At 34.6% G+C, this 22,876-nt stretch overlaps 4 protein-coding genes across 11 annotated transcripts; 2 read left to right on the plus strand and 2 right to left on the minus strand.

Moving 5' to 3' along the window:
* Nucleotides 1-990: 990 nt before the first annotated feature.
* On the minus strand, nt 991-3,222 carry JMT (jasmonic acid carboxyl methyltransferase). Its single transcript, XM_088815642.1, has 4 exons — nt 3,049-3,222; nt 2,474-2,881; nt 1,581-1,835; nt 991-1,488 (listed from the first exon to the last, which is right to left on the minus strand). The coding sequence occupies exons 1-4, from the start codon at nt 3,121-3,123 to the stop codon at nt 1,105-1,107; spliced, it is 1,122 nt and encodes a 373-aa protein (XP_088671768.1). The 5' UTR covers nt 3,124-3,222; the 3' UTR covers nt 991-1,104.
* Nucleotides 3,223-10,451: 7,229 nt separating this feature from the next.
* On the plus strand, nt 10,452-16,054 carry LOC105962998 (inositol-pentakisphosphate 2-kinase). 7 transcript variants are annotated; one of them, XM_088815643.1, is made up of 10 exons: nt 10,452-10,600; nt 10,686-10,847; nt 11,589-11,693; nt 12,416-12,619; nt 12,985-13,132; nt 13,796-13,842; nt 13,974-14,084; nt 14,266-14,865; nt 15,269-15,445; nt 15,706-16,054. In XM_088815643.1, the coding sequence occupies exons 3-9, from the start codon at nt 11,592-11,594 to the stop codon at nt 15,437-15,439; spliced, it is 1,383 nt and encodes a 460-aa protein (XP_088671769.1). In that variant the 5' UTR covers nt 10,452-10,600; nt 10,686-10,847; nt 11,589-11,591; the 3' UTR covers nt 15,440-15,445; nt 15,706-16,054. The 7 variants fall into 7 exon arrangements, with proteins under 7 accessions (XP_088671769.1, XP_088671772.1, XP_012842803.2 ...); XM_088815646.1 differs by having other exon boundaries at nt 10,470-10,600; nt 10,686-11,522; XM_088815644.1 differs by having other exon boundaries at nt 10,475-10,600; nt 10,686-11,514.
* Nucleotides 16,055-16,701: 647 nt separating this feature from the next.
* Nucleotides 16,702-18,453, plus strand: LOC105962997 (AAA-ATPase At3g50940). Its single transcript, XM_012987347.2, has 2 exons — nt 16,702-17,738; nt 17,888-18,453. The coding sequence occupies exons 1-2, from the start codon at nt 16,764-16,766 to the stop codon at nt 18,257-18,259; spliced, it is 1,347 nt and encodes a 448-aa protein (XP_012842801.2). The 5' UTR covers nt 16,702-16,763; the 3' UTR covers nt 18,260-18,453.
* Nucleotides 18,454-18,752: 299 nt separating this feature from the next.
* On the minus strand, nt 18,753-22,684 carry LOC105962996 (phosphatidylinositol/phosphatidylcholine transfer protein SFH12). Of its 2 annotated transcripts, none has more exons than XM_012987346.2 (10): nt 22,515-22,684; nt 21,205-21,469; nt 20,668-20,767; nt 19,977-20,243; nt 19,818-19,895; nt 19,636-19,737; nt 19,488-19,537; nt 19,307-19,406; nt 19,132-19,206; nt 18,753-19,036 (listed from the first exon to the last, which is right to left on the minus strand). In XM_012987346.2, the coding sequence occupies exons 1-9, from the start codon at nt 22,546-22,548 to the stop codon at nt 19,141-19,143; spliced, it is 1,062 nt and encodes a 353-aa protein (XP_012842800.1). In that variant the 5' UTR covers nt 22,549-22,684; the 3' UTR covers nt 18,753-19,036; nt 19,132-19,140. The 2 variants fall into 2 exon arrangements, with proteins under 2 accessions (XP_012842800.1, XP_088671773.1); XM_088815647.1 differs by having other exon boundaries at nt 21,205-22,073; nt 22,161-22,684.
* Between the last annotated feature and the right edge of the window lie 192 nt (nt 22,685-22,876).

The raw sequence follows: 22,876 nt of genomic DNA on the forward strand, positions 1-22,876 counted from the left end.
AAAATCGAAGATCTTTTCGAAACCAATCAATGAAAATATATCATTTTCAATGTTTCGTATCACTTTCTCAAACTAGTTCTTTTGGAACCCTAATTTTCCCCCCTATAAATTTAGTAATTTTTAATGAGTGTGATGTGTATTGGCCCTCACATGCTAAATATCTTATAGAGTAGCAAACTGTTTTTATAATATTGCTAATTAAATCCAAGGGAAAATGTAAAAACTATGAACAAAAAAAAAACAACATAACTATTATTGGAACAAGTTGTAGATGTATATATATATATATATATTCATCACCTAATTAAATAAATAGATATTATTTTGTTAGCAAAGTTATGAATGCACCTTAAATCCTGGTGAAGTTTGTTTTGGTACAGTTTCAGCTATATATATATATATATATATATATATATATATATATATATATATATATATATATATATATATATATATATATATAATGATTCTCTAGGCTTCCAACCTGGCAATTGCGGTGAAGCCATTAGGTAAGCTTCAAAATATTAATATTGTTATTAATTATTATTATTATTTTATATATTTATACGAAACAAAAATAATATCAGAACAATCACATTTAATGTATTTTCAAAAATTATTTTTAAAAAAAAATCGTTTAAAATTCTAGTTAAAATACCAAAATCATTACCGTCAATATTGAGTACCTACGATTAACCACTTAATATAAGTTGCATAAACAGAAAATAATTTTTAAAATGTATAGTGCAATTAATTATGTTTTAATAATCAATTAATTGCGATTAGCACGTTCTGCTAAACTTTGTATGGGCTTTCTAGAGATTATGGCCCAAATGAGTGCATGTGGGCACTATTAAAAGCCAAGTCCATATAGTTGGGCCATATCAAAAAAAAAATCTCATAAATTCAACTACTTATAAACTTTGACTTATTAATGTTTTCGCGTTTCAAACAGGTTTTATGTCGGGAGACACTAACACCTTCCGACACTTTATGGGCCATTTTGCAATTTCAAAAAAGTTAGAAACACGTTTTAGTAACATATTAATGTGCTTAGCCACCGTCATGGAGAAGTAATCGTCGATTACTTCTCCATGATTTTATTCAGAATTTTCTCGTGACAGAAACTACCAAATTAATGTGCTTAGCCACAGTCTTGGAGAAGTAATCGTCGACGAGTTCCCCATACCTCTGGAACAACTCATCCATTATATCTTTTCCAAAGTGTGACTCTATCATTGATTCAACCACCGCCCTAATAGTTATAGCCACTCGTTGACCCCTCGATAGTTTTTCATGTTCAAAATCGCATTTGTCGCACACGCTATCACTACACGCACTTGAACCTTCATCCCAATTTACCTCAAATGCCTCTACATGATTGATGGAGAAAGAACCTTCTTCCGCTATTACATTTCTCACTTCTTGAGGAGATGGCGCATAGTAGGGCGCGTTAAACGAGTTGATTCTATCTTCTTCAATGAGACCCTAAATACAGAAAATATATATAATAAATAATGTGAAATTCCAATAAGGGACAACGAAATATCATAATATTCATGATTTTTCAATATCTTTACCTCCGAAGCCAAACTAGTAAGAGTCTGAGCTAGAAGCTCCCACTGATGGGATCCCACTTCAGCGGAAGCTTCCGGTGAGATGCGACCCATGAAAGACAGTAGCATTCGGCCACCGGCCACCATCTCATGGGCCCGCGATCTCAGAAATAGAAAGAAATCTTTCTCGAATTGTGAGACGTATGCTTTCACTACACAAGTTGGGCTTGTCTTTGATATATAAATCTTTCCTTTGTTAATGTCTAGAGAAGGTGGAACCTGCATTAATTGATCATATGATTATTTTAATTTCCACCATTTTCATATGTAAAAAAATCGATAGCAAATGTTGCGGAACATAGTTTTGAGCTCGGACTCGAGTTCACTTTTAATTGTTCAGTTTTTTCTTTTCTTTATTAATTGTCATATACATATATTAATATAAGAGCAACTCCAATAGGTTATCAAACATGGTATTCAAATCATTAACCACTATTTATACACTAAAAAATAGAAATTTTAACTCCAATTGGATTATCAAATTAAGATTCTATTTTGATAATTCTACTTTTGGGATGTAAAAATAGTTGTTGGAAATTGAGTTATCAAAAGTGTAACTATCTAAACATCCAATCAAAAGTGGACATGTGGCAATTACAAATAAAATCACCCATAAGCTTCTAATTGATAATTAATTTGATAACCATGGTTAGAGTAGATGAATTTTAATCAATATTAAAATATTATCTCAAATATCAAATAAATATTTGATAATTCAATTTTGGTATTTAGGATTGGAGTTGCTGGTGTATTATTTTCTCTAATTTAATTTCGTAGTAATAATTTATCAATCTCCCAAAAAAATTATATATATATATATATATATATATATATATATATATATATATATATATAACCTGAGAGAGCCAATGGAGACTGGAAGAAGAGTGAACAAAGTGCATGCTGTTTCGGGCGAACAGCCGCCCGTAGAAAGATCCCGGGACGCCGGAGACGAAGCAACCCTCCGGCCCAATTCCCTTCTCTTTTCGGAGGGTTTCGTAAAACCCCGGTAAAGACATGAAAACCTCGTTAAAATCGTTGCCCGGGAGATCGTTGAGCGAAACCCTAAGCTCCGGCAATGTGGACCCCACTATACCGGAGCTTGTTTTGCAAACTGTATCTATGATTTTGGAGACTGCCATTAGAGTGTTGGGGCCGGAAGAGCAGCCGAGATCTGCTATCCCCATGCTTTGCGGGAGAGTGTTCTGTACTGACTCCGCCACTGCTTCCTCCATTATTGAATTTGCCAGTGTTATTATTTCCCTCTGTAGTTGCTCACACCCACGTACGTACGTACGTCGTATAATTTTTAATATTAATTAAATTCTCAAAACATGCCATAAAAGGAAAAAAAAAAAATAATAATAATAATAATAATAATATATAAATAAATAAATAAATAAAGATGCATGGGATCAGAAGATTTTACAACCTGCACGGTGCAATTCTTGGCGTAGCTGGTTTCACCTTCTCCTTTGTTCATGTGAAGGATTTGCGTCACTTCCATCTCTCTCTCTCTCTCTCTCTCTCTCTCTCTCTCTCTCTCTCTCTCTCTCTCTCTCTCTCTCTCTCTCTCTCTCTCTCTCTCTCTCTCTCTCTAACGAATGTATTGGAACAAATTAAAAGAAAATGGAATTGATATCTAATTAATTTGGGTTGAATTGAAAAATACATTTTAGCCTCTATATATATACATATTTTTAAGTTAACTAAGACCCCGTATGGGATAGGTGCACATCGACACGTTTATAACATGGGATACGGTATTCGAGAAATTTAGAACAATTATTTCGTTTTTAGTACTTTCAAGTATAAAAGTCGTCTGCCTATATTTTTTATATTTTATTAATTTCAGCATTTATTAATTAACATTGAAAACATACTTATACAATGGGTTAGTTCGGAACTACCCCTATATTTTGGTGGCAAAAAAAATAGTAAGAATATTCATCACCCTCGATTTTTCCTTTTTATGGTTATGAAAGAGCCCGCAGTCAACCAGATATGTGCACTGGGTAAACCTACACTCTCATATGATAGCTTCTAAACTATACGAGAGACGTAAACCAATACACTAGATTAACACTACCAAAAAAATGGGCTTTTGTGACGGACAATTTTGACACTGAATTGAGGAAAATTCGTCACAAACATGCTTTTGTGACGGGTTGGTGACAGAATACGTCCGTGAGAAATAGCCTCGTCACTAATTAAAACAGTGACGGTTTTTTTCAATCCGTCACACTTTTGTGACGGACAATTCTGTCACAAATACCTGGTCGAACTCCCCAAAATTAAGTGACGGATTCTGTCATACACAATTATTTTGTGTCATTCATCTGTCACAAGGTTCCGTCATTAATCGGTCATAAATATCGTCACAAAAAATCCGTCACGTGCATCCGTAACAAATGTTCCGTCAAATTTCAGTCACAAGCAATCAGTCACATTGGTTGTCACAAATATCTGTCACGTTTCTCGTCTCAATAGCACCATAATTTTTTTATTTTCTTTATTTTACTACAATAATTATTTTTGACAATAAATCAACATACAATATTTATTTTTGACAAAAAATCACAAAGCATAAATATATTAAAACAAAATCATCTCTTTTCCAATATTTCAGAACATCATGTGGCTAGTAGTATCTAGTGCTAAGAATTTGTTACATATTACAAACCATAAATATCTTATTTACAAAAACCACAATCTCTTATGAGCTCTAAACTCGTTCATATTCCTCCTCTCTTTTGAGTCACTGCCATCACTCGTGTCCTCAATTTTCAGGTCACATTCCTAACACCAACTTTTTCTTTATCGGCCTTCAATATCGGAAAGACATGGCCTTATCATCTATATTTCTCTCCATCATGTCCTCCTCAACCCTGATCAGCAATTTCATCTTGTGTTTGAGAAGCATATGATCCATGCCCAACACTAGTTTCCCCTCCACATAACTCTGCTAATAACTGAAGTTCATCTGACATTCTAACACAAAAAGGAGGAATTATAAATTACAGCAAGACCAACTTATCATGAAATAAATCCGAAAAGGAAATTTGCTTAAAAGGAAAAGTTCAAAACTACAAGTAATTAACTGATCTGTATTGACATAATTTAAACAAACGTACAGAGAAGTTATTAAAGAATCATTTGAGATACCGGATAAGTTCATCATAATTTTCAATGCAGACTTTGGTGGAATTTTGAAATAATGAACTAATGCATGTAAGGATTGGTCATATTGCAGTATTTAGCGAATTACTGTGTACCAGCTTTAGTAAGTGACTATAAATTATAATAGCTTCCGTATTGAATATCATGTCATAAAAAAATGCAAATATCCCCAAACGAAAGCAAAACAAAGATCAGAAACAAATCTACAAATATAGTTAGATTTCTAATTCTAAGATGCATAAAAAATATTTTGATCCACGATGAAAAACCATTCCAAATCGTAAGATAATATTTATAGTCAACAAGAGGACCAACTAGTAGAAAGAACTGCACAACACTAGATAAGGTACACATGTAAAGAGGGAGAAGAATAAAAAGCTGCAGATCTTCTGTGCAGCACCTTAAACATCTTGAACCTCAAGATCCATGTTTTACTTCACATCATCCAACTAGAATTACCAACAAGCATTGTTAGTTGTTTCAAAGAATACAAATACATGCTGATCACACATTTGTTATGCATCAATTCAATAATACACCAATCTCCACATCGACATTCTAATATAAAAACCCACAATTCGATGAAAATTAATTTATTTTTAAATGGTGGGATATTCCTAAAAAGATAGACCCTAGAGGACCACATTCAAACAAAAATTTCAAAAAGAAAATAAATTCACCATCTACCGATAAAGCCCAATCCATCTAATCTCCATGAAAAGGTTGACGATACACGATTTAATTGTGAAACCCTAAAATTTATAGCCTAATTGTATCAATACATCTAGCTAGAAACCACCTAATTCTACTCGATTTTTCACCCATCTATGAATTTGCGATAGAAAATAGAAAAAAAAATCCTAATATGTATTTACAAATCAATTGTGAGATTTACCCGTATGCCCAAGTGGTAGTGTGTCGACCAGAAAAGTTGCCGCCGTCCCTCAATCGCATAAATCATCTGCAGTCCGCCGCCGCCACTATTCAGCTCTTGTCGAACCATAGCAATTTTTTAAGCCCGTGTTCTTCCGTTGTCGCCGATGGGTGATGTTTGGCGATATTGGATTGGAGAAAAACAAAATTAAAGCGAGTGTGGAATTGTATTTCGCAGAGTGCAGATGTGTATTCTTAAATAAAAACCTTACTTTGGGAAGAGTATTCTCGGTAGTGTCGTAGTGGGGGAGTTAATTGCTTTGCTCAACTACTATTATATATATATATATATATATATATATATATATATATATATATATATATATATATATATATATATATATATATATCAACTTTTGGAAAATAAAAGAAATATATAAAAATTAAATAAGGTCGTATTAATATTTGTAAGTTAAGGTTTGCTTCAAAATAATTAATTATATGTTTAAGAACTAACTGTAAATAGAGAATCAAATTAATATTTGAGAACATAAAAAACTTTATTTAACATATAATTGAATTAATCAATTAAGAAGAAAATAAATTTCCTACTAGAAAAAATAGTAAATGTTGAAAAATTAAATCTCCTATTTCGTAGAACTAAAAAAGTAATAAAAACACAAATAAATTGAATTTATATTTTCAATTTATTCATTTTGGTGTATTAAAAAAGTAATAAAAACATAAATAAATTGAATTTATATTTTCAATTTATTCATTTTGGTGTATTAAAATGAATTTACAAAAATTAAAATAACAAGTAACACAACAATTAGCGTAGTCACAGATTAATGACGAAACATAAAATGTGACATATTTGTGTCTGAAATATATGTGACTATTTCTGACCGGACAAACATAGTGACGGATTAATGACGAAACATAAAATGTGACAGATTTGTGACCTAAATGTATGTGACGGATGTGTGACAGGCAGGATATTGTGACGGATTTGTGACCGACATTGATCAAATTGTTTTATTCATATAAAGTTTGTGACTAATTTGTGACTGAATCAGTTTCCGTCAAAAGATTTGTGACCGAAATGTGACTGAGTTTCGATTGTCACAAAATCCGTCCCAAATTCGTCACATATTGGTCATAAAAAAGTTCTGAATTTTAGTAGTACATTCAATCACATATCTGTCACTCATTCGGTCACTAATGGTGACGGGTGTAGGCTGTCACAAAATATCCGTCACAAAAGCCCTATTTTTTGGTAGTGTAAACACTAGTTTCCGAACTAGTGACCGTTGCCAAGGAAAAAAACACTAGTTTCCAAACATTGAGCACCACACATTGAACATGGTCCACACATGAACAACGTTAGACTTATGCTAATTAAGCCATTGGACCACATATAATATAAGGTGAATTGGATTCTTCCAATAATTTTGTCACACTTTATTCTTTGCGATGTCAGGTCAATTGTTCTAATGCATTCTTCTTCGCGTGACAACAAACGTGGTACAACAAATTTTCTTGCATCACTATTATTAATATTAAGGTTAAATTACACCTACACTCCTCAAATATGCTAAAATAACTTTAAGGTCCTTATCATATCGGTAATTACAATCACTCTTATGAAACATCGTTATAAACTGTAACATGATAATGCATTAGGTACATGATTTCGATAGATTTCTAACGAACTAATGTTTCAGGAAGTGGTGGAGACAACGTAGAGCCATGTCACTTCAGGAAGTGGTGGAGACAACATCGAGCTAGGGTAAGAGTGAAAGTCGGATGGATCGGATCGAAATTATCCTTTTAAAAAAAAATTCAATAATTTTTGGAAGTACAAAATCAGTTCCAATTCCAATTCCAAAATTTTCAGAATCTAAAAATTCATTCCAATTCCAAAAGGACCGAAAATTTCGGAATTTCGGAGAAAAAAACGGAAATCAAATAAGTTATAAAATTTTAAACCTTAACGGATTTTTTTTGAAAATTTCATAATTTTTCAAAAATAAGAATATACACGTCGATAAGTCAAACTAATAACTACTAAATTTCAGTTTAAAAAAATAAATAAAAATAAGCCACATCATTATATCCCATAAAACTTTTAACAACAATTCAATATGTCAAAATCCTAAAATAAAACTTAAATCAAATTACTGTTTCAAAAAACTTAAAATAAGTATTATATAGTATAAATTATTTATAGGTTTATTTTTCGGAAATTTTCAGAAATTAAATCAGATTGAAAATCGAAAATTCCATTTTTTTTATATAATTCTAATTCCAATCCAAACAAATCGAAAAAAATTCAATTATCGGAATTTCGGAAGTCGGAATGAAAAAACTTGTTCCAAAATCGGAACTGGCGGAAATCGGAACTTCCATTCCAACTTGCACCCCTAAGCTAGGGGATGACATGGCTCTATGTTGTCTCCGCCACTTTCTGAAATTAATAGTCCGTTAGAACTTTATCGGAATAACGTATCCAATGCATTATCCCCTTAGGGCTTCTAACATTTGTTTAAGGGGATGATTGTAATTATCAATACCGCAAGGACCTTAAAGTTATTTTATCATATCTCGGAGTGTAAGTGTAATTTACCCTAATATTAATGATGGAATATCGGAAATGTTTGGAACCACTAATTAGTCGTCTTTGTGCATGTATTATCATTTTATATATTCCCCCAAACAAATAAATTTGCAATTTTAAAATTCAATTTATTGTTGAGATAATTAGAATGTCCACTTATTTTAGTGTATATGTATAATTAGAGAATATCATATTGAGAATAAAGCTCAATTCAGCACCGCGATTACTCATATCAAACCATAATCGAGTAATACATATCATACACATAACAAATTAAAGCAAATAGAAAACCCTAATTTTGCAAGAATTTCGGCATGAAAAATGAATCTGAAAATAGATTGATTCAGACTTAATTCAACACACAATCAATGGAGGATAAACGGGCTCTTTATTCACTAATAAATAAGAATAAAAGATTTTCAAAATACAATCAATCAGAAAATCAAACAAGTGATATCTTCTTAATTCACACTAGGGTTGTAAATGAGTCGAGCCGGCTCACGAGCTTTCGGAGCTTGCTCGAAAAAAAGCTTGTACTTGAGCTCAAAAAATCGAGTTCGAGCTCTAGCTCACGAGCCCAAACTTTTCGACGAACTCGAGCTTCATTTCAGTTGTTTGACAGCTCGCGAGCTTTACCGTTGTTCTATATTTTTTAATACATATTAATAATATATAATAATGGATATTATTAATAATAATCAAAAGGAATAATATTACTTTTCTAATTGAAAGAAAATTTGGTTATGCCGAGCCCGTTTGGTGTACGAGCTCGAGCTCCTTAGAAACACAACGAGCTCGAGCTCGAGCTGAAAATTATAGGCTCGCTCGAGCTCGAACCTTATATAGTTGTAGCGAGCTCGAGCTCACAAAATAAGGCGAGCTCGGCTCGTTCACCCCCCCCCCCCCCCCCCCCCCCCCCGAACTGAATGCATCTACTTCTCCTTTTACAATCCTCTCAGAAGTTAGCTTCCTCCCCTAAACTTCAGCTCATGTTCGTGTTGATCCCCTCAACCAATCCGCAAGCTCCACCCCAACAAGATTATTAGTTGTTATTCTTCTGTGATCAATTATCCATGACACATACAATTAGTTGCTCGTTTGACACTCATCGTATTTCTTTAACACCAACAATCACTAATCTTGATGATTTAATGATGAATTTCAACATAGAATAAACTTATTTTGAAAGCATTATGATAATTCACAATCATTTCAACTTATAGTTTCTAAATAATCATTTCAACTTGAAGGTGCTTTGTGTTTTGAACGTTACAATTATGAGATCTTAATACACAAAGTAGGGTGACCATACAAGGAAAAAAAAAACTATTTTATCTTTAAAGCTACATTTTAACTTTGTTAAGCAAGAAAATTATAGACGAAACACATATAATACTAAAATTAACAGACTCAGGACTCGTTCGGTTACTACTATTAGACCATATTGACTAGATAGTAGCTAACTAGCTACTAATAACACCTCTGGTTGAAAAAAAATATATGTATTCAAACCCGATTTAAAAGTTAAAGCATGCAATTAAATGATATTATTTCATTAAAATAAAATCACAATTTCTCTCTCAAATTAATTTTGTAAGAGGGTGACTAAACAACAAAAATACTATTTTATCGGTAATCTTAAAACTACATGTTAAATTTGTTAAAGAAAAGATTTTATAAACAAATCACATATAAAATCAGAATGTAGCATATCTAAAAAATCAAACATCTTATTAATTAAATAATTAAATATATCAATAGAAAATTAATATAATCTCATCTAATTGTAAATTGCAAATTTCGTTTTGAATGCTTACTTTGGAAGTTTTCATTGAGTTGGTGTAAATATAATTTTACATTATTTAAACACCCAAACCCTAAAAAAAAAATAAAAAAAAATAAAACCTACCCTAACAAGGTAATGTGATAAATATTATTTTAAGAGTGTTTTTATTTGGAATTAAAAACTAAAAAACTCCTAATCAATTGTCAAATTAAATATTTACTTTTATATTTAAATAAGGCCCCAAACTTTCTATTTTTGCCGAGAGGATTCCCATGTGGGCTTGGGCCGGGCCCTGGTTCTTCTCTCTGGCCCACCCAAAAAATTCTCTCGTCGTCATCATCATTACCTGTTGAAAAAAATAATAAATTATTCTTTTATTCGAAAACTGTGGAGCATTGTATAGAATGTTTTTATGTGGCAGAAAAATATATATATTTTTAATTAATATTTTAATGCAGGGAAATTACATCTGTCGGTTAACACACATGCATACCACCACATGTGAGCTTGAGTATGAACTTTGAAGTATCCATCATACTCTCTCTCTCTCTAAATCCTCAATCTCTCTCTCTCTCTCTAAACCCTAATTCTCCATGTTAAATTCGTTCAGTGCAAACTCACTAGAACCCATTGAATTTCGCGGGGGTTCTTCTCCACATTCGGAACGGATCGCCGGTTCAAACCGTTGCATCCGTCTACACACTGACCGGTGGAGGTCGCCGACGGTGCGGCGGCCGATCAGACTCTGACGGAGGCGCTTTCTCGAATCTCCGTTGAGTAACTTTCCTCTTTTTTTTCTTCAGCATTTCACTGGTTATTTTAGCGTATTCCGTGGGGGATTAATTTATTAGCTGAAGCCTGAATTTAATCTGTTGTGTGAAATTCTGAATTTCTGATCATAGCGAAAATTCCCCAGCCACCACATGTGATAATCATGCTGCGATTTCAGTAAAGGAAGGGTATTTGAAGCGACTAGATGTGAATTATTGCTTATTAGTTCTAATTTTTTTTTTTCCGATTCAAAATTCTTATTCCTCGGAAAACTGTTCATATAATTGGTCCCTTATAAATTACCCCTGCCATAAATCTTTCAGGTCTTTATGTTTTTGGAAATTTTGTAGTGTTTTATATGTTTTTCTTTTTTGATATGGTGAATGATCTAGTTGTATTTGATGAACTTTTTGTATTACAGTATGGTGAATGTCTCTTGGAAATTTATTTAGCCCTAGTGACCTAACCGATGTAGGTCGGTTGTGTAGTATTAGTTCTATAGGTGATTGTTGAACATGTGTTTTGTTTTTGTGAGTTGGGTGCATGTGTGAATTTGTGGAATCGAGGCTATGGCTGGACAGTTTGGTCTGGACAATCAATTTGGTTGTAACACACCAGACGGCAATATGATGAATTTTTTGAGTGGAACGGCCCAAAGGTGCACCAAGGTGTTAAGGTGCCCTGAAGCTACAAAACTACATATATGTTCTGTATATTTAAGTGTTCTTTTGTTCGTGTGCAGTGAATGGCGGAGGTTTTACAGGAAAAAGACGCGGATGAATGGGCTTATAGAGGAGAAGGAGCCGTGAACTTGGTTCTTGCCTATTGTGGAAGCTCTCCTAGTTTTGTAAATTCTCTTTCTGTTTCTTTAATGATTTGTCCTAGACTTTGAAATTATTTTAAGATTGTTTCTTTGAGATAAGATTTCTTTTTGGCTGCAAAGCAGAAATATTCATAACCGACACAACTACACAAAAACAATTATTTTTTGTTTTTCCTTGCTTAGATTTACACAGCTAAGTTTAAGGGTCATTTTGCTGAGATTTTTTTTTTTTACATCACTGTTAGGGATATGGTGATTGAGACTGAAAAATGAATTTTGATAGTATTGTAAATTGGCCATCCATTTGGTTTTTATTGCTTCATTTATTTAGTTAGAAAGAAAATTGACAAAGTCGCTATAAATAATTTTTTGCCATTTTGCATTTCTTCAGAAAATTGGTTCTGAACCTAGGTTGGCATGTGGTTTTATTGGATTTGCCTCTTTGTAGATGACCATCGTGCATCGTTCAATATTTTTTGTGAGAAAAAATAAAGTGAAGATAGTTGATACATGTTTCAAGTGATCAATGTATTAATTTCGAAAGTTGATTGATGAACCAAGTGCGTGAAAAACGGACAACTAAGATTTTTTGGAACTACTTAATCTGTCCAAGAGTGACTATTTTTCAGTGTTGAAAATAGTAAATTTGGTATTTGAAGATTGAAGAGTGCCTTGAATTCGTCCACTAATTGTACAACTAGATAAATATATTTAACGAATTTCTTAAATTTCTCTATTGCATCTAGGTTGGGAAGGTGTTACGGATACAAAAAGTATCAAATAAAGTATCTAAATTTGAGAATCATCATTCAGCTCTAACCAAGGATGAACGACTCTTATGGGGAAAATTTGAAGGCATTGTTGCTGCCCGCACAAGGGAAATTGCAGAGCAAATGTATGTGCAAAAAGTAATGTGCCCATTGTTGGGTTCTGAACATGTTGATGCAGGGGTAAGCTATTATTGCCTATTTATTTATTTATTTATTATTTTTTTTTTTTTTATATTTGAAGTTCTATTGATTCCTTTTGTGTAACCAACCATTTTTTTTGTCTATTTGTAACGTGTGAGCCTCGTGATCATTGATTTTCCTCACTAAAAAAACACTCAAATGATACTGCACCGTTTTGTTCTTGGCTACTACTGTTTCTGTTTGCCAACTTTTTTCTTTGTCTTCTAATCACAAACTGTAACTAGTTTTGTTGATACACTCTTTCATCCTTTAATCGTACCTCCTATGTGGTGTTCTGTTTGTAAAATTATCATCAGTCTCCAGAGCAATTGAGCTATTGGATCTTGTCTAATGACTTTTTACAGATCCGCATTCTTGTTTCAAGAGAGTTTTTAAAGGCAGTTGAACACAAAGTTCTTCTTCAGCGTCCTGCGTGGCGCGTTGATGCTGCCAAAGTCAATCCCCTGTGTGATTCAGTTCTTGTCATTGCTGATCATTCAATATTTCCTTCTGGTATGAGTTACTTACTTACATTGATTTAATCTTGCTTGTGCACTTGTTACTTACCTAATCTATGTTTTAAAATAATTTTAGATGCTTCAGGGTGTTTCCACTTTTCCCTCATTATCTATTTTTTACTAAGAGGGTGCAAGAGTTCTGGTTGTTGAGCTATTTGTTGCCAATGGCAGTGTTACACCCATTCACGCCACCTAATATACGGACACGATTATTGACAACTGTTTCCAAATTGGAGATATTAGTTGTCTGCTTGTGGAGTGACTTAAATATGTCTTGATTGTTCGGTTATTGAATCGTAGATGATTCATCTAGTTCCGGAGATGATCACTCGATTCATTAATTGGACTTCAAGACCTATTTTATTCAGTCCACAAGCAGACAACTAATATCTCCAATTTGAAAACGGTTGTTCAAAAATCATGTCTGTATATTTGGTACGGTGAATGGGTATAACTTTGCCACTGGCAACAACCAGAACTCTTGCACCCCTTTAGTACAAAAGAGAACTGCCATAATGAGGGAAAAGTGGAAACATCTTGAAGCATCTAAAATAATGACAAAACATAAATTTGGTACGTAAGGAGATCAAATATTAGCTATGCATTTCTGTGTATGCTTTCTTATTTTTAGATCTGCTAATTTTGGTCAATTTTACAGTTAGAGGTATTCTGAAAGAGGACTTTTGTCTTTCTGTTGAGATAAAGGTGCATCTCTTAAAATCCACACCACTTGCTTCTCTTCGCGTATATGATATATCGCTAGAGATGTAATCCTTCAATAATTTTCTGGCAGTATATAACATCTTTCATTTTATTCTCGTCTTCTGCAAAAACAGCCCAAAGGTGGATTTCTTCCTACTTCAGACTTTATAGCTGAAGAAAATGCAGTCAAAAAGAGAATTACTCGCTTTAAAATGCACCAAGCTCTGAAATTGCGTGATGGAGTGGTAATACTTAAACCTTATCTAAGCTTTTTCTTGCATGGAAATAAGCATCATAATGGATGTCTGGTTGCAGCATTTCAGCTCTATCAATGAATTGAGATTGGTTGTCTATCATCTTATATCTAAATATTTATGGAATAAAGTTTTAGTTAGCTTGTTACTGATGGAGATTCTCTAAATGCAGATATCACAAATAAGTAAATATGACCCACTGGATTTGTTTTCCGGTTCCAAGGATGGAGTACAAAATGCAATTAAGTCTCTGTTTCTTACACCCCAGAACAACTTCCGAGTTTTCTTAAACGGTTCACTTATATTTGGAGGCATGGATGGTGCTGCAGACTGTGTGAGTTATACGGTTGATCAAGCATTCCAAGATGGTATTAAACGCGTTATAGTGGCAAAAGATGGGATGCACTCGAAATATTTTCTGGAGCTTCTTACTGAAACTGTTATGAAATCTGGTTTATTGAATCTGCTTCTTGAAGTACAGAAGCTTGATGCAATCGATATTGAAGGGGCCATTCATGCCTATTACGACTTTGTTTCTCTCCCTTGTATGGTCTGTCGCCAAAAAGGCGAAAACAAACTGTCAGGAAGATACTCACCAATACATTCCATGTCGAAGCATGAAAAATTAAAAGTTGTGAGGGATTATTTGATATCTGCCACCGGAAAGGACCTAAGTATGATGATTAGTTTTAGGCCGAGAAAAAGTATGGATGTCGAGTCTCCACATAGGTCTGTACTCCTGAAATCAATCAATCAAACTTTTGATTACAAGGTGAAGAACTTATCTATCCTTCCTAGTATTATGATTAACTTCTGCATGTAAAAGATCTCGTTTTTAGCATGAAATCTGAATTAGTATATATTTGGTTTATTAGTAATGAAGGGTCGATTCAGAGAAGATATAAAATTCATTGACATATATTTGTTTTTCCCTACCATTTATTACAGGTAAGATTTTTGTAAGACTCGCACGTATTATTGAAATGCTGCACCATTAGATCCATGTACTCGTTGCAATATTCACTTATGTTTCATCTTCTTGCCTCCTTCTTCTGAAATTATTCTAATCTACAGTAAATGTTTCCCATTGTTCTACACTGTCGTCATTTGTTGTGTTTTGGCATGCTGGTCTAATTTCCTTTTGACAATAGTTCATTATCTGTACAATCTTGTAGGCATCTTTCATTGACCTGGACATGAAACCACTGAAGAAAATGGAGTATTACTACGAGTTAGATCAGAAGATAGTTAGCTGCTATGTCCAGATGGTGAAAGACGATGAAGCAATTCAAAATGGCGTCGGCATCGACGGTTCTTTAAACTCTTACATAGCCAAGTGGAAATAAATTCTTGTAAGTCAGTAGTATTTCTTGGTTCCTTTCATGTTATTTGTAATTTAAAATACGTATAATTCAATTTGGCATTGCATTTCAGTTCATCTTTAGAATGACTGTCTCAAGCTATAGATCAGGAACCGGCTTTGATCATTCCTTGTGGGTTTTATAGCTGTCGAAAGAACTTGTAATGATTTTGAATTGGAACCTTAACTTAGGTGTGTGATTAACAAATCATTTGCCGTCATTTAAACATGTAGTTTTTCATGCTTGTGCAGAAATTGGACGTTAATTGAGGAGCTCAACGAAAAAGACATGCCAGCTTTTTTAATCCTATGAAGACAATGATGTATCTATTACTTTGGTGCCTTTCGTTTCCAGCCCGTATGAGAAGCAATGAATTATAAAGTTAGATTTTGGACTGAGCTTGTTGGAAACGGCATGCTGAGTGATGGGTTACCCTTATCCGTGAAAACTCCAGGACAAAAAGTTAGGTGATTCGGCGACGACTTAGTTGTCTATGGTTTCATGTATTTGTATCAGTATCTATCTTTTCTCAATAAATTAAATGTTTGCTGTTGTAATCCCGTACATTTAGCTATACTGGAAACGAATTCCGTTCATGCATCGAGATGTTTTAAACCACCAACTAATCTGTGACCAGATATCTTGTGATCTATTGACATAAGGACGGCATTTTAGCAGCTGAGTTTACAAGTGTATCTTGTGTTTTCTTCTTCTTTGGATTAGTGCTTTCAATTTGCCGAAAGCCCTTCCACTTTTTGCTGAAACTAATATTTCCTGGAAATTCTCCTCGAATTCTCTACACCTACCCCGCTTCCTCTCTTGCGAACTGATATGTGCTTAGGGAACCTTGTCGGTGAGCCATTTAGTTTGCGAATTCCTTGTTACGGTGTTCTTCTTAGGCGAACTCGTGTATATATGCGACCACTTCTGCCGCGCACTATCTTCTGACGACCACTCCGATCCAACTCTTTTTTTATGTAACCCCATCTTCAGTCTGCCAAAATTGAATATCTAAAAAGTAAAAACATTTTACAGCAGCTATAATTTAGCTGTATCTAATCTAATTTTATATATGAATTTTATAAATAAATAAAAAAATTAATAATAATAATAATAATAATAATAATAAAAATACGACTGGAATTTGAGACCAAAATAAACCATTGATGGATCAAAATGAAGAGCCCAAATTACACAATCAACGAGTCCCAGTAAACACCCTTCTCCAAGAAACCTCTACAGACTACATATATATATATATATATAAAACACGCACTAAACACACAGTGACAGTGACAGAGGAAAACAAATGATGGCGTTCACATTCGAATCTCTCCCCTCTTCCAACAAAGTTCTGACGGCGGCGGCTTCCGTCACCGCCTCCGTAATCCTCTTCAAATCCATCGCCAGCGATCTCATCCCACAACAAATCCACACCTACTTCTCCTCTTCCCTCCTCAAACTCTCCGGCCGCCTCTCCTCCCAACTCACCGTCGTCGTCGAAGAATCCGAGGGCCTTACCTCCAACCAAATGTTCGCCGCCGCCGCCGTCTACCTCGGCACCAAAATCTCCTCCTCCACGCAGAGAATCAAAGTGACCAAACCCGAAAAGGACGAGGAACTCTCCGTCACCGTCGACAAAAACCAGGAAATCGTCGACGTCCACGGCGGGATCAAGTACAAGTGGGTCCTCCAATCCTCCGCCGTCAAACAGGCGGCGCAAGTCGGCAAAAACACCGCCCCCAAAACCGAGCTCCGCTTCTTCGAACTGAGCTTCCACAAAAAACACAGAGACCACGCCCTAAAAACCTACCTCCCCTACATACTCCAAAAATCGAAGGAGATCAAAGACGAAATCAGAACGGTGCGCCTCCACACCGTCGATTACAACGGCACCGATTACTGGAGCTCCGTCGTGCTGAACCACCCCGCAACATTCAAAACGATGGCGATGGATCCTGATACGAAGGACGATTTGATTGGGGATCTGGATAGGTTTTTGAGGAGGAAGGATTATTACAGGAGGGTAGGGAAAGCTTGGAAAAGGGGGTACTTGTTTTACGGGCCGCCGGGGACTGGGAAATCGAGCTTGGTGGCGGCCATGGCTAATTATCTCAAGTTCGATGTTTATGATTTGGATTTGAGAGAGGTTCAGTGCAATTCAGATCTGAGGAGGCTGTTGATTGGTTCGGCGAATCGTTCTATACTGGTGATTGAAGACATTGATTGCAATGTTGGATTGCAGAACAGAGATATTGATACTAGTACACCTGAAGACGACAAGGTTTTGCCTCTCTCTCTCTCTCTCTCTCTCTCTATAGAACACACACACTTTCTCTCTCTAGAACACACACACTTTCTCTCACACACACTATCTCTCTCTCTCTCTCTCTCTATAGAAAAGTAAAAGTTGTTTGTTGATGTGAAACTCAGATAACACTATCGGGACTACTGAACTTCATCGATGGATTGTGGTCGAGCTGTGGAGACGAGAGAATAATAGTGTTCACAACGAATCACAAGAACCGGTTAGACCCGGCCCTGCTCAGACCGGGTCGGATGGACGTACAATTGGAAATGGGTTATTGCAAATTCAGTGGTTTCAAGATACTCGCCTCCACTTACCTCAGGATAGATGGGGAGGAGGAGGAGGGGCATCCGCTTTTTGCGGCGATTGACGAGCTTCTGGCGAAAGTTCAGGCGACTCCGGCGGAGGTCGCCGGAGAACTGATGAAGAGTGAGAATGCTGACGTTGCATTACTAAACCTCGTCAAATTCCTCGAGGCTAAGGAAATCAGGGCCTGATGATGATGATTACTTGAATAATTACGGTTGTTGAATAAAACCACTTCATTTTATTTTATGTGGTGATTTTGGCGTGTACTATTTATTTTTTAGGTAGATTTTTTTTATTCTTTTTTTGGTTTTATTATGATAAGATTTTAGGCATTATAGATTGACTAGTCCAATGGGTACCGTACGTTCTTGGTCTCTTATTACTAATTGCTTCATATCGCATTATTTTTTGAGTAAATTATGAAAAAATCTCTAAACTTATGCTACATTATCCAACTATCAATAATTATCAAAATTCACTCGATGTTTGTTTCTGTCTAATGGTAATATTAAAAAGTTGTTAATGTATTATTAAAGTAGAATAAAGATTCCGTGTAAAGGCCCCATTAGGGTAATTTAGTCTAAGTTTAGGGGAATCCATTTGGACCATTTCATTCCTGTTAAACTAGTAGTAGCTGCCATTTCCTTGTAATCAAAACTCAAATTCAGCCAAAGCAGGATATAAAGATGAACAAACATAAATGTATATAATATAACCATAGCAAAAGAAAATGAAGACAGAAACATCTTCAAGAAAAAACCATACGGGGCTTCGTTCGATGTTAAAAAGCTTCGTTTGTATCCGCTAGTTTCCGACACAACCCAATTGAAGTGCCAATACTTGTGAGTGATTCATTATCTCCAATATGTTATTACAACTTGTCGTCGGACACTTAGAAATATTCAAGTGTTCAAGAAACACCACCCTTGATTTTGTCAGCTTCAGATTCATTCCTCACCGTTCATCTGATGCAAAGATATAAACCAACGCATTAAAATTAGTCCCACCGAAAAGAAAAATTCGGGATAAGCAAATAAAAAATCAGGACTTGATGCCTCACCTAGACAAACTAACAATCCCCGCTATCTAAGATCGTATTTCCCTGGACGGTACTCACCTCTACATCTATACTCGTCTACACATCGAAAAATTTCAACAGTCAAATTTCACAGAGCTATATATATATTGATAAAAAAATAAATACTCAAAACAGTTAAATATAATCAATTCATCACCTTCGATAAATTTTGGTCTTTCCATGGTCCTTTATCGGACCTCAAACAGCCTCCCTCAATTGCACACAAACAGCTACCGCCAAGAAAATCTGGCAACTCACTGCCAACAAAATAATCCCGTAAGTTCTAAAACAACTAAAAAATACCAACTGATCGGTAAGCAAACGTAATAACAATTCACCTTCCGTCAATTGCTTCAAGCAAGTTTTCTTGATATTTGCTGCCAAGTACCTACATAATTTCACAAAAGAAATTAAAAAAATATATATATTATCCCGGTGGCTACGAGCTACATTATTATGTGCCATTTCATGAATCATCAGAAATACATGAATTTTTGAAGTAGTGTCGGGATCAAGTAAAGGCTTGACTGCGTTCCAGATCATTCTGAAGCCAGGACCAGCATTGATGATGAACATCCGGTAAAGTGTCTGTAATGTATTTTAAAAAACGAAGCTTCAATAGAAAGCATTTGGAAACAATCGAGAGAAGTAGTAGAGAAAAAACATACTTCAGGATAATTGTCGTTGTCAATCTTCTGAACCAACTTAATAAATTCTATAACAGGGCCAGTCAAACTCATTAATCCCTAATCATGTAACCAAGAACAAAATTAAAAAAAAAATTAAAAAAGAAAAAGTATAAATATATATATATTAATAATTATTACCAATCCTTGAACATCCAAAATTGTTGTACTAGAATCAATGTGCCTGTTTGCAGCAACAGAACAAGCAGGAAACCTAAACGCGAGACTTCTCTCAAACTCCTGTACTTGGTATTTCACAAATCGGTCCATATTCGTGACCTGGAGTAGCATGTCGGTATCAATCATACCCAATCTTTCGATGTATACCGGCCTTCCATCCTTGTCGACACCATGATAACCTTGCGGGTAATATTGTTGGACCTCGTTCAACTCTTTGAAGTCCAAGTCCTGAGTATAATATGAAGCGCACACACATTAAGATTTGAGAAACAAATGAAACAACGAGAAATTCATCGGAATTGAGAAGACGTCAAGTGAACAGATAACAACCTTCAATTTTCTAAAAGTTGATGAGCAAATTATAAAATAAAACTAGCCTAAAACTTGGGACTTCAGTATGGCTCATTATAACACGTACACGTCAACTATTCTGAGACGGGACTTCAGTATTTTAAATCTTGTAGTAGTCGGAATCTAATGTACAACGCACGAGCTTCAAAAATTCAAAACCCTTCATTTGTGGACGAGTCTAGAGACACTGCATGATTCTAGCTATCATTTTAGATACATAATACATACATATTATCTAAACACCTTTGCAGCAACAGAATGTATTGATCGATCGATCGATAAATACAACATAAAAGATAACCTCCATGATTGTATCAGCACCAAAGTCTTTCCTCCACTGAAGCATGTTTGCCCACATGACCTTTGCCTTTTCAATGTTAAACTTCCTCGCTTTCAGAAATCTGCAAGTTATTGATTAGCTTTTTTCATCCCAAATCATGATCATTGAGGTTTCGGTAAAACAGATGCAACAATGCAAAGAAATAAAAAATAAAATATATGAATTGTTAAGTTCAATTACACTAGTCCTAGCTATTCTCGGAAGCAGTAAGATGAGCACAAGCAACCAGGTATTATTGACTAAGCCGTTAAGCCAAAAGTTTTACTACTGTATTTTCTCACTCATTTTTTTTTGGCAAGCTGGAAATACATTAAGCAATCAGAAGAAAGAACAATTGGTTACGGAAACACTCTGTAGTCAGAAGTAAATACAGACAAAGTCACAAAGGTGTTTCGACATATTAGTCATTTCAACTCACTCCATTTTTTTGAATCACATAATTATTGACGATAATACAAGACATTTAATAAGCATGCGGATGAGATTTTTTTTTTTTACCTTAACATTATATGATAATCATCAAAGCTTGCAGGAAGCAGATTATCCAAGACAAGTGTTTCTCGAAAAGCATCAACAGCCTTTTGCTCCTCGACATGAATATCCTCGATTTTATGAACTCCAGCATCATTTATCCTTTTCACCTTGTTTTTTATAGAGTTCCGAAGTTTACTTGATACACTTTTTGCTTTTTTCAGGATACCAATTTTTTCCTCGGAGTTTTCAGCATCTGATTTATGTTTGTGTTTTTCATTTTTACAGCAACCTGAGCAAGAAAAAATATATTCTTCAATCGAAGTGTTAAATTCATAGCAGTGAGAGGTAAACCCCGTCAAATGGAATAAATGCTTCGATGAAAACTAACACCGCATAAAAACTTGAAACAGTACCAAACACGGGAAGAAAATCCCATTTGGTAAAGGCCACATTACGTACAAAACAACAAAGACGAAAAGGCAGTTCCGTAAATAGTAAACCTAAACCAGAAGAACTGAGTGATCTAAACCATAATTACGAGAAATCTTAATCCTGAAAAAAGTGATACCTATGTTCGAAACCTTAAAAACAGAAAATTAACATCTTTGTTCGACATCAATATTCAATGCAGACTGCGGAAAAAAAATCTCGAAAATACTTAATAAAAATTACTTACTCCACCCCATCCACCCTCTAATAGACACACACACACACACACACACACACACACACACAGGTAAAAATACTCTTCTTAAAAACATCAATATGGTACTTGGTGCACTAAAAAACTAACCCGGTTTACTAAACAATCGAAATAGAGTTCGATCAAAATATAGTAACAACTCTCTCAATTTGTAAACACAAATTTATTACTCTATAACATAGTAAAAACTCTATTGATTGTTGATGTTATGCAGTTACTAACTAACAAAATCTCATAATAAGCATCATGTACCATTAGAGTATATATGCTTGGCAACTAAGTTTCTAGTAAAACTCCATTTCCAAAAAAAATCTAGTTCTATCCCAACATAATCATTCACCCATCAAAATTCAAAACACTTCAAAATTACGCCTATACCAGAAATCATAAAAACTTTATTAAAAAAAAAAACTGAAATTGAAAATCAAAGATCAGCTGCATTTTTTTCACTAATGCATTTTCCTTAATCGCAAAATCATAATTGGAGAAAACCCTAATTTTCGATACTAAATCCAAAAAAAAAAAAAAAAAAAACGACGGCACGAACAATTAGAACAATCAACTGAATTTTGATACAGCAAACAGTATAAATATAAAAAATACGAGCACAAATGATTGTTCCGTTACTCACAAGGGCTGGAAATTCGATCGAGGGTTTTGGACATTTTTTTTGAAATTAAAAAAAAAAAAAGAAAAAAAGAAAAAAGAACAAAAAAAGATACGGAAAAGATCTTTTGCAGTATGGGGGGAGAGAAGAGAAAAGATAGAGAGCGCGTTGAGAGAGCAAATTAAAAGAGTTTGTACAAAGGGCGGTTAAATGTTAGCTGGTGGGTGTGGGCCCTAGCCACGTGGCCACACCTTGTGCTTCCCGTGTTTCTTTTGGCGGGGAATATGCGAATTATGTTAATTAATACCACTAACACTTGTATTTCAATAGTGTGTTTAATACGTAGAATAATAGTATATAATAAAGTGAATATTGATTGACATATA

This window comes from Erythranthe guttata, chromosome 3 (genome assembly GCF_056151865.1).
Source record: "Erythranthe guttata isolate IM_541 chromosome 3, IM_541, whole genome shotgun sequence".
Lineage (NCBI taxonomy): Eukaryota > Viridiplantae > Streptophyta > Magnoliopsida > Lamiales > Phrymaceae > Erythranthe > Erythranthe guttata.